The sequence below is a fragment of the Chiloscyllium punctatum genome, chromosome 26, assembly GCF_047496795.1.
Source record: "Chiloscyllium punctatum isolate Juve2018m chromosome 26, sChiPun1.3, whole genome shotgun sequence".
Taxonomy (NCBI): Eukaryota; Metazoa; Chordata; class Chondrichthyes; order Orectolobiformes; family Hemiscylliidae; genus Chiloscyllium; species Chiloscyllium punctatum.
The window spans coordinates 70666987-70687070 of record NC_092764.1 but is presented as its reverse complement, the minus strand read 5'-3'; the positions used below and the strand labels follow the sequence as shown (position 1 = coordinate 70687070).

General features: G+C 40.0%; 1 protein-coding gene across 8 annotated transcripts in view; it reads right to left on the bottom strand.

The window, feature by feature from the left end:
* cnot1 (CCR4-NOT transcription complex, subunit 1) overlaps positions 1–20084 on the bottom strand; it is a 161645-nt gene that overhangs the window by 128194 nt on the left and 13367 nt on the right. For all 8 annotated transcript variants that reach the window (XM_072547597.1, XM_072547601.1, XM_072547599.1 and 5 more), the window contains one exon: positions 2360–2467. In XM_072547597.1, coding sequence (XP_072403698.1) covers positions 2360–2467 — 108 coding nt within the window. The remainder of the gene's footprint in view (positions 1–2359; positions 2468–20084) is intronic.

The window sequence follows — 20084 nt, the reverse complement described above, 5'->3', positions numbered from 1 at the left end:
GGAATGCCATGCTTCTAGGAATTCTCATGTGTCTCTCTGTTTGGCTTGTCCCAGTCGAAGTGCTGTCCTTCCTTATTTGTATGTAAGGATACTAGTGAGAGGGGGGTCATGTCATTTTGTGGCTAGTTGATGTTCATGTATCCTGGTGGCTAGTTTTCTGCCTGTTTGTCCAATGTAGTGTTTGTTACAGTTCTTGCACAGTATTTTGTAAATGACATTAGTTTTGCTTGTTGTCTGTATGGGGTCTTTGAAGTTCATTAGCTGCTGTTTTAATGTGTTGGTGGGTTTGTGGGCTACCGTGATGCCAAGAGGTCGGAGTAGTCTGGCAGTCATTTCAGAGATGTACAAGATGCTAAGATCTGCTTTCCCAAAAGTTATCTAATCACCGCCAAAATATTACTTGCAATGGCTTGTCTTCCCATTGCTACACGATCTCTGGTAACATGGAATTCCACAGTGTTATCGAAAAGAACATTCATTTTCATATGTATGTTAACAATATCCATACTGTGAAATTATCAGACCATTTAATCCAGCAAAGGCTAAGCAGAAATCGCCCCCAATTAAGTGCTGGGAAGACTGACATTATAATTTTAGGAAACAAAAATAGAAGTTGCTGGAAAAACTCAGGTCTGGTAGCATCTGTAACTTAACGTTTCAGATTCGGTGACCCTTCCTCAGACCCTTCCTCTGAGGAAGGGTCGCCAAATTTGAATTGTTAACTTTGACTTCTCATCACAGATGCTACCAGACCTGCTGAGTTTTTCCAGCAACTTCTAATTTTGTTTCTGATTTACAGCATCCGCAGTTCTTTCAGTTTATTTTTAGTTTTGGTCAGAACTCTTAAGTCACTACTAGCAGATTAACCTAGTCAATTTGCAAACTTGGGGTCATATTTAACTGAGTTTCTGACCAGAATCCTACCATCACTAAACACCTATTTCCACCTCTGTAAAAGTCAGCAACCATCCCTCCCAATCTCTAGCTCATCTGCTGAACCCCTCCTTCATGCCTTGTTTCCTTCAGACTAGAGTAGTGCTGGAAAAGCACAGCAGGGCAGGCAGCATCCGAGGAGCAGTCCACTGCACTCCTCACTGGTTTCCTATTGCCCATTGAAACCTATGGTCATCCAAAACATTGCTGCCTATGTTAATTTGCAACAAGTCCCATTTACCTGTAACCCTGTTCAAGATTGATTGGGGTCCTGGTCAAACAATATCCTGATTTTGAAATTCTCATCCTCATTTTCAAATCCCTTGCTGGTTTTGCCCCTCACTACCTCTAAAGCCCTCGTACCAATAAAAGATATCTGCACTCCTCTAATTCTGGCGTTTTGAATTTCTCAATTTCAATAATCTCACTCATGGAGATCCTAAGCTCTGAAATTCTTTCCTGAGACTGTCCAACTTTCCTTCTTTAAGGCACTCTTTAAAGATCTTTTTACTCATCATTTGTACTTAATGTCATGTGATTCTGAGAATGTGCATTGGGTATAAGCAGGCAGGAAAAGACAAGCTTTGAGTATTGTGAAACAAGAGATTCAGCTGAGCATGACTCAGATCAGATAAGAACTTACAATTAACAATTGGATGCTGAAGGCAAGGGTAAAGCATTGACAAGGTGGAAAAGCAGTCATTATGTAGAGCCATTTAACAATATTGGTGTATGTGAGGTCAGTTTAACAAGGTGTGAAGTATTCATTATGTGAAGCTAATTATTCATTGTGTAACAGCAGATGGCTTAATCTTTACTGTTGATGCTCGCTGATTGTAACGGCCACTCAATTAATATGTATGTTGCCTTATCTGGATTATCCTCCCTGTAAAATGACTAGATAGTTCACTGAGAAACTGCTGTTCCAGAGAAGACAGTAAACTCATGTCTGTTCACATGGGTGATTGTTCTCTCTCCCTCTAGGGCCCGGAATAGAGATGAAGGAGGTAAAACTATACTGTCTATGAGCGGGTTTCTTCGACAGGGGGATGGGTGGGTGGGGGGTGGAAAATGGAACAATTCCACAGCAATGCAAGTAAACGTGGCTTGGTTTCAGGTTATATTTTATAATTTTAACATGAAGCACTTTGGGGCATTCTCTGACAATAAAAAAGGTGTTTATAAATACAACTTGTCATAGAAATATACTTGCAGGTCTCTGCCAAAACATCAAACAATTACTATGCACATTTCCCCTTCAATTGCACTGTTGGGACTCAGACAATTATTTGTAAACAAACATCTAGCAATTCTTATATTCTTGAGTAACATGTAAACAAATCAAAACACGAGTTCTTTTATTGCAACTTGTATTGTACAAAGTATTAGCTTATACCCTATGTAAAAAGTTAAATCATTTTGATACCTGATGGAAATCTTTGCCGCTACTTTTACCATCGCCACTGAAATCCACGTGCGAGAATAGACAGCGTAATAAGTGTCTGTCTGCCTCGGGCCCGTGTCGGTTCACAATCTGTAAATGACAAAACATTATTTTTAACTTCAAGTTCAGTTTTTTCAGAGTATCATTACATAGGCTGTTTCAGATTCAGTACATTTGGCAATCTACAGTGGCTACTGTCTATCTTTTATTGGTTATGTGGGGATGCTTCAATGGATTGCAACTTGTAGCACTTAAAATGAGAACAGGAAGAATCCTGGTCCTTGCAACTTGACAGTGGCATACTGTAACAGACTTCAACATCCCTGCATTGGGAGAATCCCATTCTTAATCCTTTATGGTGAAAGCATACAAGTCAACAGATTCAACCTGAGTCGTAATACCACCTTGGCCTGAATCTAATTAAACTAGCTTGCAAATGAACAGTCGTTGAAGACAAACCCAGCAGCATTCCATCATCAGTGACAAAAAAAAAGCAGAGCATGTCAAAACCTCATTGAAAACATGTTAATGGTGTCGTGATAATGGGTACACAATTCCTAATTAATAAAAACTCTATATACATCACTGAAACAAATGTTACACATGATTGGATTCACTTACATTTCAGTTGATTAATTTATCTTCCTACTTAGCACAATGATGTTTAACACCGTTTTATAAAGCAAATTGCAATCTTAGCCAGGAACACTGCTTAGAACGAAGGAGTTTCCAATGAGCAGTTCCTTCAACAATAGTTATCTACATTGACTAAACAAGAATTCCTTCAAAAAGAACACAGATTTATTGCCACCTTCACATGTTTCTGGAAAACCAGGCCTCAATAATCAGGTTTTGAAAAGTTCTAGATCAGTCACCTCAAGACATGGGAGTTCTCTCCAGGATTGAGCATATGAACACTTCATCCTTCGAGCCTACTCTGCCAATCAATAAGATCATGGCTGATCAGATTTACACCTCAAATGTACGTTCTGAACAACCCCTACCTACTTTACTTTAAAAATATTCTGCCACTGCTGATACTGCTTAAACAGGAATTTGGGTGCCATAGTTTAGCTAACTGATGGAAAGATTGCACTTTACAAAATAATCGTACATCATGTTTCATGCGCTCAAGATTAAAGCTGAAACATAACCTACATAAGATAATTCTATTTGGTGTGGGCTGTCCATCGGATTACCCTTATTTAATACAACATTTAGGTACAAGGTGCAAAATTTCAACATATACTGTGTGATTATCAATGATGTTTTACTGCAGTCTTCTCTAAATTGCAAATTTGAAATGTCAGATGATTGACACTATTAAGTTTGATGACAAAATCTCTTAACTTCCTTGCAACAAATCTCACTCCTCCAAACATCTCAAAATAAAAAGTACAAGAATATCTAAATGACTGTGGTGTCAGGGTTTAAAGATGCTTCAAGTACATACACAAAACATTTTCCAAATTGTCGACCTCAGTGAACAAATGAGAAACAGGCACCAGAACTCTCAAAAAGTAATATTTGCAGCATGATACCAAAAGGACCACATGAGTGCACTTTGCAATTAGTTCTCCTGTTTTCAGTTGGAAATGAGGGCAATTGGGAATTGTCTGAATGATCAGGCTAAAATGTAAACTACAAAGCTACATCCAATGAAGATCTCTCAGAATAATTCTCAATACTGAATTTTCCCATTATGCACATTTATAACCAAATGGAGAATTGGCAGGTCAACAATTCACTTTGACCACGTAAAAATACTCCATTACTTGCAGGCATTGCAGTAATGTAAGAACCATCCATTACATCTAACCCATTATTAACAATGCTGTCAACTCTCCATTTTATATTACAAGACCTTCCAGGAGAATGTGGCAGTGGTAATTGGCCAGGTGCTGTGTGTTCAAATCCCACACGCAATTTTGTCTTTGACTCCAGCAGGAAAACACAATAACTAACGTAATGTGTCCTCATATTGAGGATCCCACTCTGTTATGGCCAGGGATGGGATGAAATGTCAGTTATAGAGTCATAGAGATGTACAGCATGGAAACAGACCCTTCAGTCCTTGCCGACCAGGTATCCTAAACTAATCTAGTCCCATGTGCCAGCACTTGGCCCATCTCCCTCTAAACGCTCCCTAATCATAAACCCATCCACATACCTCTTAAAATGTTGTAATTGTATCCCTCCAGCACTACTTCTGCAGCTCATTCCATACACACACCACTGTGTGAAAAGGTTGCCCCTTAGGTTCCTTTTATATCTTCCCCCTCTCCCCAAACCTATGTCCTCTAGTTCAAGACCCCCCCCCCCCGCCTAATTACCCTAGCTATGCCCCTCATTATTTTAGAAACCTCTATTTTCCCTTCAGCCTTAGACGCTCCAGGGAAAACAGCCCCAGCCCTCCAACCCTGGCAACATCCTTGTAAATATTTTCTGAACTCTTTCAAGTTTCACAACATCCTTCCAAGAGGGAAGGAGATCATTATTGCACACCAATGTCCTGTACAGCCACCACATGACCCCCCAACTCCTGTAGTCAATACTCTGACCAATAAAGGAAAGCATACCAAATGCTTTCTTCACCACCATACCTACCTGTGACTCCACTTTCAAGGAACTATGAACCTGCACTCCAAGGTCTCATTGTTCAGCAACACTCCCCAGAACCATACCATTAAAAAAGGAGTCAGTGTAGACTGCCAGTCTCATCTGTTCAGTCATTTCTCAATCTGCTGCCATAGATTTGCATTCCATTGTCACATGGAGCGCTGCCACCCCAAAAGCCAGGTTGTATATCATTAGACCCTATTTCTCACCTATGAATCCCTCTTGGTGACTATACCTAAAACATTTATGCCAATAGCACCCTGCTCTACTGCTCCATCACAACTCTCAACACTGTAATGTGTTGTTAACACTTGCCAACACCTGGCACTGGATAAGCAGAGAAATGTCTTTCGAAGATTGTGAATTTGAAAGTCAGTGTCTCTGCTCCCAATACAGATTCTGCTCCCTGTATTTTCGCTGTGAGAGGCCAAACCAGAATATTAACCTTTGTGTCGTGATTAACATGGACATCAGCTTATAACATACCTACTCCATCAAAACATACTTCCACATTTGTAGAGTTATTTAAAGCGAAACTTTACCTTTCTCTCGGGGAGTGAATTAGTTATGGAGGCAGAAATATAGCAATACATTTCAGAACTAAATACAACACTGGGCTGCAAGGAGTTACACAGCAGAGAAAACGACTGAACTATTCATTAAAATTCAACATCCCAGACCAAGTTTCATGCTATCTGATAATATTTCTTTATGCAACTTGGTGCTCAGTTTTATTTTGTAACCTTATGAAGCACACAGGTCCTTTTACTACGTTCAAAGTGCAAGATAAATTGAAGTTTTGTATTAACATCTGACTAATGTAAACTTTCATGATAACATGTTTCCCTCCCATTCCCTCTGTTTCACGTTACTCTGCTTTATAGCATAGACTACTCCCCACTTGTATGCACAAAGCACCTCAAAAACACTGCAAGATTAGGTATCAAAAACCAAAAAGTTATATCAGAAGAAAACCCCACAAATGCAGATACTTGTTTTTAAAAATCAATAGGCTTATCTACATTTTTTGCACTTCATTCAATATACGTAACAAGAACTAAACACTGAAAATGAGTTTACAGTACAACTCCCGCTGGAAACACTTCTGAAAAATGTTTCAAATCAAACAACCAAATTGGATAGACATGAACATCAAACTTACACTGGTTATCTACCATATTAGCATTACAAGTTACTGATATTGATTGAGAAAAATCAAATGATACGAAGTTAGGTGGACAAGCAGGTAGTACTGAGGAAGTGGGGAGGCTGCAGAAGGATCTAGACAGTTTGGGAGAGTGGTCCAGGAAATGGCTGATGGAATTCAATGTGAGCAAATGCAAGGTCTTGCACTTTGGAAAAAAGAATACAAGCATGGACTACTTTCTAAACGGTGAGAAAATTCATAAAGCCAAAGTACAAAGAGATCTGGGAGTGCTAGTCGAGGATTCTCTAAAGGTCAACATGCAGGTTGAATCCGTGATTAAGAAAGCGAATAGAATGTTGTCATTTATCTCAAAAGGGTTGGAATATAAAAGCAGTGATATGCTACTGAGACTTTATAAAGCTCTGGTTAGGCCCCATTTGGAGTAGTGTCCAGTTTTGGTCCCCACACCTCAGGAAGGACATACTGGCACTGGAGCGTGTTCAGCAGAGATTTACATGGATGATCCCTGGAATAGTAGGTCTAACATATGAGCAACGGCTGAGGATTCTGGGATTGTGTTCATTGGAGTTTAGAAGATTAAGGGGAGATCTAATAGAAACTTACAAGATAATACATGGCTTGGAGAGGGTGGACGCTAGGAAATGGTTTCCATTAGGTGAGGAGACTAGGACCCGTGGACACAGCCTTAGAATTAGAGGGGGTCAATTCAGAACAGAAATGCGGAGACATTTCTTCAGCCAGAGAGTGGTGGGCCTGTGGAATTCATTGCCGCGGAGTGCAGTGGAGGCTGGGACGCTAAATGTCTTCAAGGCAGAGATTAATAAATTCTTGATGTCACAAGGAATTAAGGGCAACGGGGAGAATGCGGGTAAGTGGAATTGAAATGCCCATCAGCCATGATTGAATGGCGGAGTGGACTTGATGGGCCGAATGGCCTTACTTCCACTCCTTTGTCTTATGGTCTTATATGTAAAAGGTACAATACAAAAATTTCTACTAAAAGATGTGCCAAGTGTATCATCAACCCACTTCCAAATTAAAAATGCCATATGTTCCTCAATAAAGAGGCCAGACAACTAAGTACCTTCCCATTTCTTATGGCAATTCTCAATTACCATATTTTCTGACTCTGTTCTCAAATCAACATTCAATAACAGAGGAATCCCAAAGCAATTTCCATCTCCAAGTGAAAAGTACCAAAAGCAAAATTGTAGTTTCCCTGCCACTGCCCCAAACAAGATTTATCTGGTAATATCATTTATGGGCTGTACAGGTCAAGGTACTCAAGCGTTTTTTTTAAAACCGAAAAATCAGAAAAAAAAAAGGGTCACCCCATCTTTATTTGAACAGCCAATCAAATCAACAATAATTTTGTTGTTCCTCTATAGATCTACCAGAGACAGATTAGAAAGAATGTGTGTGGGGGGGGTAATAGTGAGGGTGTGACTCTGTGTGGGGGGTAATCCCTGCTCTTGGGTGAATATAAATGGAATTTTCAGTCAGCTCACCTACTTTTGAATTCAACCTTCTGTGCTCCAACCTAAAATGATTTCATTTTATAAATTGTACCAAATGAGGGGTTTTCCAAGTGCTTCATATATTTGGGCATAGGAGAGATTACAATGAGATTCAGTGCCCTTGACTTTGCAGGAAGACAAGGAAGTGTGACATTTGCCTCATCTTTGACAGGTACAGTGATCAACTAGAAATATGACCAAATGACAAAGGTACTAGATTAATTTTCTCAAAAGCACAATTTATTTGTGTCGTTTGATTTAACTATTTATCTAAGTAGCAACATACGTAGAAAGAACTACAGACGATGGAAGCCAAATAATAAGAAATGACAAGTGTTAGGACAGAAAAGCAATAAAAATATACCAATACAACAAGATCCCAATTATGGGATGAGAAAAAAGGCGGACGACCTACACGAGTATAACTGTGTTAAGGGTCAAAACTGATAACCAGAAAGCAAATACACTGTGGCAGTTATAGACTGCTGCAAGAAGGGTAACGCAGAATGCTGGAACATGGAAATAATTCCAATGGAGAAAAATAAATCTCAAGGAGAAAAGTTAAAAATAAAGAAAGATAGATGCCAGAAAGCATCAATCCAATGAGTGAACGCAAGTGGAGAAATGTTGTGACACCAGTGACACTAATGATCAAGCAATTGGAATTTCACTTAGAAAATGCACAGCTTTCACAACCACACATTGAATAAAAAATGGAAAAATGTCTCTACCTGACAATATGAAACGCTGCACAAAACCAAAAGCTAACATCTAAAAAGAATGCAGGAACTATTTATACATTGACAATAACATTAAAAACCCTAAACCCTTCATCAGGGGAAATAAAGATAACTGGAATGCAGGCCAAATATGTAAGAGTTAAAAGACATTTGGTTGAAAAGATGGATTTTTAAAAATTTGCAGGCGAGTAGAAAATAAAGGAGAAGCTTTAAGCAGATAATTCTCAAAAATAGGAGACTTAAAGATTGCAAACAAGTTTTCCAGTATATCTTAAATGACTTGAAAGAAGTTGCTCAGGTATAGTGGAAGCATTGTCTCTGACCTTGCAAATTGCCTTGCATATTTGGAGGGTTCCCTACAGTTTGAAAAATGTGACACCACTATTTGAGGTAAGAAGCAGAAAATTATGGCTAGATAACATCTGTTATCAAGAAGTGCTAGAATTCATTATGATAGAATGAGGATTTTTGAATCGTAAGTAGACTGAGAATGACCTAGTGAAATTGAAATTTGGATAAATTTATTAGTGTACTTTGCGCATGTAGGAAGCAGGATGGGTAATGTGGAGGGGAGGGTGGGAATGTCATTATACTGGATTTGGATTTCCAAAAAGTTTTTGGAAAAGATGCCACATAAAAGATTGCTGCATGAGTCTGAAAACAGAGTTGTGGCTGATGTTTCAGCATGGATAGAAGATTGGCTAGCCAATAATAAACAGTTGGGACCATGGACCAGAAACTCAACTGGACACGTTGATGAACACAGTGGCTACAAGAGCCAGTCAGGGGTTCGGAATACTGCGACGAGTAAGGCACAGGTGAAGGGTTTGATGGAATACTCATCCAGAGAAGCAGGGAATAAGTTCCAACAACACTCAAGAAGCTCGAAACCATCAAGGACAAAGTAAGTGTGCTTGAATTGGCACCATATCGACAAAGAGAGTGTCCCTGCACCATTGACACTCCGTAGTACACACCACTGCAATCTACAAGATACACTGCAGAAATTCACCCAAAATCCTTAGACATCATCTTCCAAACCCATGACCGCCTGAAGGACACAGCCAGAGATACTTGGGAACACCACGTGCAAGTTCCCCTCCAAGCCACTCACCATCCTGACTTAGAAATACAATGTCGTTGCTGGGCCAAAATCCAGGAATGCCCTCTGTAATAGCAATAAACTATAGCATGTGGAGCACAGCAGTTCAAGAAGACAGCTCATCTCCAACATCTAAAGGGTGACTAGGGACAGGCCAGACAGCAATGCCCTTGTGCCACAAATGAATATTAAAATAAATTAAATCAGGTTCAGCGTACCTGCCAGCTTTTTGCCCTCCAGAAATCTTAATTTTAACCTCCTCCCATCACTTGATTTTCAACTATTCTTGGGATTTTATTTTTAAATATCTTCGACCTTGATTCAAAATATTTGTCCAACATTTCTGCATTTCCCATTAATTTTCAAGTCTTATCCTTTAAGTGGATAATTCTTTTTATAAAATACTCTTTTCCTTTTAATATACTTCTAGATCTTTTACTGTTTACATCTTTCTTGGTTGTTTTCTCTCATAATCCAAACTCTCCATTTTAGTCATACCGTGTTCCCAATCTTTTGGGCTAATACTTATTTTTCTGACATTCCATGTTATTCTTTCAAATTGATTGCATCCTTAATTTGCTTAGTCGTCAGTGGGAGCAATCACTCGCTAACAAGTATGATTGCCTGCCGAGGAAATTCCATGTCACTTGGTCAAAAATGGTCCATCCTCTTTATGATGCCTTTCTTTCTCAGTAGAATACCTATTTGCTGATAGTCACGAAATAAGTCAACTGTTTCTCATTACTTCTGTCTTATCTTTTAATCTAATGTCCCATCTCACTTTAGACAATGTTGCCTACAGTTCAAAGGGTCACCAGACTCAAAACATTAACTGATTTCTCTTCTCAGATGCTGACAGACCTGTTGAGCTTTTCCAGCAACTTCTGTTTCTGTCTTCATAACTTTATTTCCTTGCTAAGTTTAAACCCATATTTCTTACCCTCACATTACGATCACCTACACCTTAAAGGATCCTTTACTATGGAAGTTATTAATTAATCCTGTCTCATTCCACATTTCAGGCCTAAATTTGCCTACTCATGGGTTGGTTCCAAAACATATCAAACAATTGTCCCAAATACACTACGAACTCATCAACCAGATCATCACTGCCGACTTGATTTGTTTAATCGACAATTAAAACTGCCCATAGTTAGTGCAGTACTTTTCCTAAAAGCTCCCATTATTTCTTGATTTATATTCAGTATGGTAGCTACGGTCACAAGGCCTATCAGTGACTATTTTTCTTTGACATTTATCTTCACCCAAGCCAAAACTGCATCCCAATCTAGATCATTTCTCACCACTATACTAATACCATCATTTATTAATAAGGCAACCAAAAGGTCCTTTTGTTTTTTTTTCCTGGTCTTTTAAAACATCAAACAAATTTGAATATATCTCAGTCACGATCACTGCTTCTACAATGGCACGATCATGCTCCCTCGGTTTGTGCTACTAATGTTGCATGTTTTTTGAAGACTGAAGACTCTAATTTTAGTTCTTCCCCTATAACCTTATGTGCTGGTGCACGCTCAGGCTTGCAACCCCCCCCTCCCCCTGCTCTTTCCAGTCTCACTCCGGTCATTACACATTTGGTTGCTAGACACTCTAGCATCGTCCACGCATAAGTTTCCAAATCTCCCCTCACATAAACCCACTCCTCTCTAAGTCTCACTCCACTACTTAGTTTAAGGCCCTCTGAAATTTAAATAGGCATCCATAACACCACCAGAAGCAAATAAATAAAACTGACAAAAAACAAGTACAGAATGAGCCTTCTTCTGGGATGTACTCTGAACTCCAAGGGACAGCATGAATAAATTAGACAGAAAGAACAGAAAGCTGGATAGGATAAATAAACAAACTCTTTTCCCTGGGTGGGGGAATCCAGAACTAAAGGGCATAGGTTTAGGGCAAGAGGGGAAAGATTTCAAAGAGACCTAGGGGGCAACTTTTTCACGCAGAGAGTGGTAAGTGTATGGAATGAGCTGCCAGAGGAAGTGGTGAAGGCTAGCACAATTGCAACATTTAAAAGGCATCTGGATGGGTATATGAATAGGAAGGGTTTGGAGGGATATGGGCCTGGTGCTGGCAAGTGGGACTAGATTGGGTTGGGATGGCCAGTTGGCATGGACAGATTGGACCGCAATCTCTGTTGTACATCTCTATGACTATGATCAAAAGATGGTTCATTGCTTGCAAACTCAAGGGGCCAAAAAGATATTTTAGAAGATAAATCAGATATGTTTGGCAAATTGATTTAAAATAGATAAAGCAAAAACAAAAAAGAAAGCAAATCTTCTCAAAGAAGAAAGTTTCTGGTAGTTATGGAATTACAAATCTTTAGTTTATTGGAGAGCTGAAGTGCAAAGGAACATGGCAACAAAAAGGGATTCAAACTATCAAGCCTGTTGCACTATTCAATTAGATCAGTGCTCATCTATACCTCAACTCTATTTTCCTATCTTTAATCCCCCTTGATAATTTCAGTGAACACAAAAATATTAGTGATCTTAATTTTAGAATCCAAAACTACAGTTTTCTTCACACTCTACCACAAAGTCCATTCCCAGCAACCAACTCCATCTCTCTTCCTGGCCCTTGTCGGAGTTAGCAATCTTGGTGTTATGACAACAGATTTGTTTTGGATCATCTAACCACCCACCCCATTACCAATCCCACCTAATTCACCATCTCATCTTTGCTCCTTTTTCACCGTCAGCTCGTCAGATGCTATAACGCTCATCCATGGCTGTTAACACCAAACCTGATTATTGAAATGCATTCCTGAATGGTCTCCCACATTCTACCTGCTATAACATGCAGAAGCTGACAGACATCAATGGGATCTGGAGCAAGCATGTTTGTACGAAGTGCTTGTAGTTCAATGAACTTTGGATCCAAAACTGAGGAGCTGGAATCCAAACTGCAGACATTGCACCTATCCAGTATGGGGCAAGTTACATGGACACTTTGCCCCAGAGGGCAGTCATATCTCATCTCCTTCCAAGAAGCTAAAGTCTAAGAGTGGGGACTGCAGGGAGGATGTGGGGGTAGGAAATAGAAGTATATTAGTGGGTGGGGAAAAGTGAATACTTTCCTCTGAAATCACGAACAGGATGCCCAAAGGCTCTATTGCCTACCCATTGCTAGGCTAGACACAGCTCCGAAGGTAGATAAAAACTTGGACTTGGAGGGGAAGGATCTAGTTGTCCTCATCCATATTAGGACTAGAAAGATTTTGAACAGTCAGATGCTAAATTATAAAGCAGAACCTCCAAGGTAACAATCTTGCAATTACTGCCTAAGACACAGGCAAACTAGCATAGAATAAATAAAGTCAAGGAGTTAAAACAGTGACTCAAAGATAGGTGTGGGTGGAATAAGTTTTAGCTTGGGGGGCACTGGAACTAGAATTTGGGTAGAAGGGAGCTGTTCTGGTAGGGTGACTGTCACCAGAAACAAGCTGCAACCAATGCCCATGGCATATTGAATTACTAGAGCTAGAGAGTGGGTTTCAAACTAATTGTTGTTTTGGGTTGGGTGGGTGTTGTTGAGAAGGGAAATAGAGGCTTACAAAGCAAGAGTATACAGCAGCATTACAGGGCATGTTTTTGGATAACAATACCCAGAGTGTGATAGGAATAGACAGAGAGGGTAACAACTTCAAAAAGCAGCAGTAAGTCGGGTGAAAAGATGGGAATGGGCAAGAATTATAAAAAGGCAAAATTAATGCCGCTTTATGCGAATGTCCATAGTGTTTGAAACAAAGTGGCACTACCAATCATGGAGCCATTATAGAGATTCACCACCTTCCGAGTCAAAAATATTTGCACCTTGGTCATAAATTGCATCCCCTTTATATTATATTTATGAGAATTATCACTGTTACAGTCTGAACGCTCCCAGATGACAGCAAGTGCAGCCATGGCAATATCTTTCCAGAGGTAAGGATTCAAAACTACACACAGCACTTCAGGTGCGGTCTAATCAAACACCTCGTCAACTGAAGCAACACTTCACGATTCTTGTACTGAAATTCTCTTGCAATAAAAGGCTACCATTCCATTAGCCTTCCCAACAGGTTGCTGCACCTGCATGTTAGTCTTCAGTGACTTACTGACAAGGACACTTTTACACATCAACACTTTCCAAACTCTGCACATCTGTTTCTCCCAGCAAAGTGGATGACCTCATTTTTCCATATTATGTTCCACCTGCCATATTCTTGGCTAATCACTAAGCCTGTCCAAATGCTCCCAGAAATGTCTTCCACATAACACATTCTTGCTTAGCTTTATGATCACCCACAAAATTTGGAAATGTTACATTTTGTCCCCACATCCCATTACATTTATATATATCATGAACAGCCTGAAGCCCAAAGTACTGAACCATGCAGTAACTGACTAGTTCTAATCAGTGTGAAAATTACCTATTTATTCCTTCTGCTTTCTGGTAACCAATCTTTAATCCAACCATGTACGTAAATTATTATACCACAAAGCTTTAATTTTGATAATAGTTTGAGGGACATCAAAAGCCTTCTGAAAATATAGGTACACCTACAGGAGTTCACTCCCCTTTCTCAATTTTGTTAATGACATAAAAAAAACTCCATACTCGTCAAACATTATTTTCCATTCATACCCTCATGCTGGCCATGCCCAACCAGATAGTTTTCATACGAGTGTCCATGTATCACATCTGTTCTGAAGGATTCCAGTAATTTCCCACTGATGCAAGGCTGGCAACTGCTTTTTTGTCCCTTTCTTAAATAGTGGGCTGACATTTGCCACATTCCATAATCGTGTGGATTGGAAGGATTCCGGAGTTTTGAAAGGTGAATGTGAAAGCATCGACTATCTCTATAGTGATCTCCTTCAATACTCTGGGACATTGATCATCATATCCCAGCAACTAATCAAATTTCAGCCTCGTAATTTCTTCATTGCAATCTTTTTATTAATATGCATTTTCTTCAACTCATTTTCCCTAATCACTTAGATCTTTAATTCTGGGAGATGTTTTTGTATCAGTGAAAACAGATAAAGCAAATCAGTTAGCTTATTTCCCAGCATAAACTCTCCTGATTCTGCTTTCAAATGGACCCACATTTGTCTTAGCCAAAAAGGTCCTTTTTAGGCAACCCATCAGAGCCTTTCTTTTGCTAGATTGCAGCACTGTTCTATTTTTCCTTTTCTTATCAGTTTCTTGGTCCTCCTTTGCAGTATTCTAAGATCTTGCTAATCTTCAGGCTTATTACCATTTCTGATCACTTTATAAAAAGCTTTTTCTTTTAATCTGAATTCAACAAGCATTTTAAGATTCCTGAAGGAGGATCACAGGACCCAAAAACGTTAGGTCTTTCTGTCCACAGATGCTGCCAGACCTGCAGAGTTTCTCCAGCAATTTGTTTCTATGGACAAAGTAAGTCCATTGTCAGCCTTGGCTGAATGATTTTTTTTTAAGCTTTTGTACCTTAAAGAGTGTATAACTGCTGTGAGCCATTACCATTCTTCAATTATTATCCATTGCCTGCGTACAGTCAACTTTTTGATGTATTTTTCAAATCCAATTTGTTTTAGATTAAATAGTAGAGAAGGCTTTTAACACATAGGCAGTGCTAGCAAGACCAGGTGAATTGCCAATCTTCTTGAACCAGTGTCACTTCTCAACAGGTGAAGCTCTCACAATGAACGTAAGGAATGTCAGGGTTCTGACAGAGCAAAGAATTTAGAATATACTTAATATAGCTTTATGATTATAATATGGCCACATCTCTTAAGAACTTAAGGATGTGTACTCAGTTATCTAACAGTATATCAGTGTCCCAATTTTTATTCTCCTACAAAACTAAAAATCTTAAAAACAAATTGCTGGAGAAACTCTGCAGGTCTGGCAGCAGTGGACAGAAAGGAGAGTTAATCTTTTTGTTTAGTGACACTACTTCAGAAATCTGAAAATGCTTGGTCGACTTCAAATGCAGACAATTTCTAGATACCAGAAAACTATTTTCAGCTCAGCCAATTTGTGCCTCATGCTTTTATAATGTCCCTTATTCCAGATTAACAATGTACTCATCCCTAATTACAAGATTATTAATAAAGCCCCTTTGCATTACATAATACTAGATCCAAAAGACTGTGCCCTTGTTAGCTCTTGAAATAGATCCATCCCAGACACTCCAGAAACATGCCCTCCAGTCTGCTGCTCAACTAATTTGCCCAATCTATAAGCAAACGGACGTCATCCTCGGATACAGTGTTGCACATGCTATGCTCTCTCTCATCTCCCAATTTATAGATTATGTCCCACACCACTACTATTTGGTAGTCTATATATAAAATTACAACCAATGTTTGCATCCCCTTGTTGTTTCTTACTCCCTACCTTAAACAGATTGCACACATTAATTGATTTGAGGTCATCATCGGTGCAACATCATTCTTTATAATCTGTTTTCAGAAACAATCCTTGAATATGCAGTTCCCAGTACTGGTCACAAGCCATGTTTCTGTAATGGCAATTGTATCCTAACCACTTAGTTATATTTTTGCCTTTATATTCCTCTGACTTGTTACAAAGGCTGTATGCATTCAGGTAGACATCATGCTCTATGCTTGGCTTTGTTTTCCAGTTTCCCTCACAGCTTTTTGACTTCCTGGCCCAGCTTAACTCCATCCTCATTTTGATTATCCCTTATGTTCCTAACCCCTACCCCAGTTTGCAGAGGTCCCATCTTCCCAGAACTGGCCCCAGTGTCTCCTACACCAGTTGTCTAGCCACATGTTCAAGTGATCGGTTCTTTTTTAAATGCTCACTCACACATGGTTAGATGAGTTGGTTGGATGGCCAGTTTGTAATGCAGTGATGCCAACAGCGTTAGCTAGAGTTAGAGTCCTGCAACACGGAGACAAGCCCTTTCACCCAAACTGGTCCATGCCGACCAAAATGTCCATCAACGTTAACCCCACTTCCCCTCTCTAAGCCCATAGTCTTCTGAACCTTTCCTATCCATGAATTTGTCCACAAGTCTTTTAAAATGTTGTTAACGCACCTGCCTCAACGACTTCTGCTGCCAGCTCACTCCATATGCATTACTACCCACTGTGTAAAGAAAAAGTTGCCCTTCAGATTCCCTTTTATTCTTTCCCCTCTAACCTTAAAACTAATTCCCTCGAGTCCGTGATTTCCTAAACCCTGGGAAAAAGACTGAGTGCATTCACACTATTCAAGCCTCTCATGATCTTATACGCTCCTTTAAGACTTCCCCCTCAGTCTCCTACACTCGAAAGAAACAAATCCCAGCTTGTCTATCCTATCCCTATAATTCAGACCATTCAGTCCTGGCAACATCCTTACAAATTTCTTCTGCATTCTTTCCAGTTTAATAACATCTTTCCTGTAGCAAGGTGACCAAGACTGAACACAATACACCAAGTGTGGCCTCACCAACGTCCTATATAATTGCAACATAACTTTCATATTTCTACATTCAATGTTCTGACTGATGAAGGCCAATGTGCCAAATGCCTCCTTCACTGCCCTGTCTACCTGTGACTCCACCTTCAGAGAACCATACACCTGAACTCCAAGGTCCCTCTGTAAACTACACTTACCAAGGCCCTATCATTCACCATGAAACTCCTGTCTTGATTTGACTTTTGAAAATGCAAGAGCTCACACTTAACTATATTAAACTCCATTTGCCATTTCTCAGCCGATTTATCCAACTGATCAATGTTCTGCTGCAATTTCAGATAACCTTCCTCAGTGTTCACGATATCATCTATTTTAGAGTCATCTGCAAATTTACTAATCATGCCTTGTACATTCTCATCCAAATCATTGATATAGATAATAAACAGTAAGTGTCCCAGTACCGACCCCCGAGGTACTCCACTAGTCACAGGCCTCCAGTCTGACAAGCATCCTTCCACTATTACCCTCCGCTTCCTACCATCAAGCCTATTGTGCATCCAATTTGCCAGCTCCCCCTGGATCAGCCTACCATATGGAATCTTATCAAAGGCCTTATTGAAATCCATACAGACTAGGTCTACCACCCTGCCCTCAACCACCTTCCTGGTCATTTCAGGAAAGTAGTCTAAGTTAGTTGTGAGGCATGATCTCCCACACACAAAGCAATGCTGATTATTCCTAATCAAACTCTGTCTTTCCAAATGCATGTATATATTATATCTCAATCAACTTACCAGCATAGATGTTATGTTTATTTGTCTATAATTGCCAGACATTTCTTTGCAGCCCTTCTTGAATAAGGGAATGACATTCATTACTCTTCAGTCTTCCGGGACCTCACCCACAGCTAACAATGATGCAAAAATATCAGCTAGCCTCTTGCAATGTTCTCTGATATATCTGGTCAGGACCAGGCGATTTATCCACCTTCATACATTCTAATATGTTCAACACCACCTCTAGTGTGATATGAACTGTCACCAAGATATGACTACTAACCTCACCAAGTTCTCAACACAGACGAGACATATTCATTGAGGACCTCACCCATCTCCTGTGGTTCGACACATACATGTCCATTTTGGCCCTTGAGGGGTCATATGGTTTCTCTAGTTATTATTTTTCCTTTAATATACTTAAAAAGAATCTCTTTGGATTCATCCTAATCTTTTCAGCCAAGGTTATCTCGTGCCCCCTTTTCACCCTCCTGATTTTCTTCTTCAGTAAATTCCTGTATCCCTTACATATCTCCAGGGATTCCTTTGATCCCAGCTGCCTGTACCTGAGCCACACCTCCTCCTCTTTTCTTGTTAAAACCTTAATAGCTCATCATTCAGGGCTCCTTATTCCTGTCAACCTTGCCTTTCACCCTCGTAGGAACATATAGACCTTGAACTCTAGCTATCTCACTTTTAAAAGGCCTCCCATTTGCCAGAGGTCCCTTTATATGCAAACAAACTACTCCAAATCAACTTGTGCAAGCTCCTGTCTAATTCCATCAAAATTCACCTTTCCCCAACTTAGAACTTGAACCTGTGGACCAGTTTTCTCCCTCTCCATAACTATTTTAAAATTAATATAACTATGGTCATTGGTCACAAAGTGCTCCCCAACAGTCACCTTGGTCACCTGTCCTGCCCTATTTCCCAAGAGTAGATTGAGTTTTGCCCCTTCCCGAGTAGGGCCACCTTGTACACTACTCGAGGAAAACATTCCTGAATGCAGTTAAATTCCACCCCCTTGAAGACTGAGACTGTCGTAGCGTTAAGAGCTATGTTAGGAAAATTAAAATCCCCTACTATGACAACCCTACTGATCAGAAAAGTCTCCCTGTATATTTGTTTATCCAATTCCCATTGACTTTTGGGGGGGGGGGGGGGGGGGGGGGGGGGTTCCTACATTACAATTCCAATAATGTCACCATCCCCTTATTTCTTCTTAGTTCCACCCACGAGGCCGCACTTGATGAGGAGTCTTCAGTTATTTCATCTCGGATTACTGCTGTGATACTCATCTTACTCAAAAATGCAACGTTTCACTCCCTTCTTTCCACCACCTCTGTCCCACCTGAAGTACCTATTCCCTGGAATATTGAGCTGCCAGTCCTGTCCCTTAGCCATGTTTCTGAAATGGCTATAATATCCTAGTCCCACTTACCTATCAACGTCTTGAGTTCAATTCACGGACTGGCTAACATTACCACAAAGGACGTTGCTTTCAACCTTTCTCCTCACATTAGGCATGGTGACCCTCCGGTCAAACCAACACCACTCATATATATGTATGTTGCCTTATCTGGATGTTCCTACCTGTAAAATGACTATAAGTTCATTGAGAAATTGCTGTTTCAGAGAAGACGGTGAACTCATGTCTCTGTGCACATGGTGATTATTTTCTCTCCTTCCAGGGCCTGGAATAAAGGTGGGGAGGGTAACACTGTACTGTGTGTCTGAGCATTTTGCTTCGACTGGTTGGGGGGCGGGGGGGGGGGGGGGGGGGGTGCGTATGTAGACAGGACGACAAATGTCTGGCTGACAGGAAGCAAAAATCAGTGGTAACAGGACATTTCTAAACTAGCTAGCTTAACTACCAAGAATGCAACAAGGGTCAGTGCTGAGACCTCATATTTATAATCTTTACTGATGACTTAGATAAACAGAGAATAATTTCAAGTTTGCTTAATATAAAGCTAAATAGAAATATGAATCAAGAGGATTCAAAGAGGGTGCAGAGTTGTAGTCATGTAAAGGATATATATGGTGGCAAATGAACAATAATTTAGGAAAGTTGGAAGATACTAGTTGGTACTAAAAACAGAAAAGCATGCTTGCTGACAGACAAACAAAAATGTTGATATTCAGACAGACTTCTGTGCACAAAAAGGAGAACACAAAGTTAGCATCCTATGGCTGGAAATGTTAAAAGTATGGGTACAGAGCAAGATAGCAACCCATTTAGGGCTGAGATGTTTAATTTAGGATTGCTGAGACTTTGGAATGCTCTACCCCAGAGGATTGTGCATGCTCCATCAAGCCAAAGCTCACTTGGTTCTTCTACCTCCTGGGGCATTCAA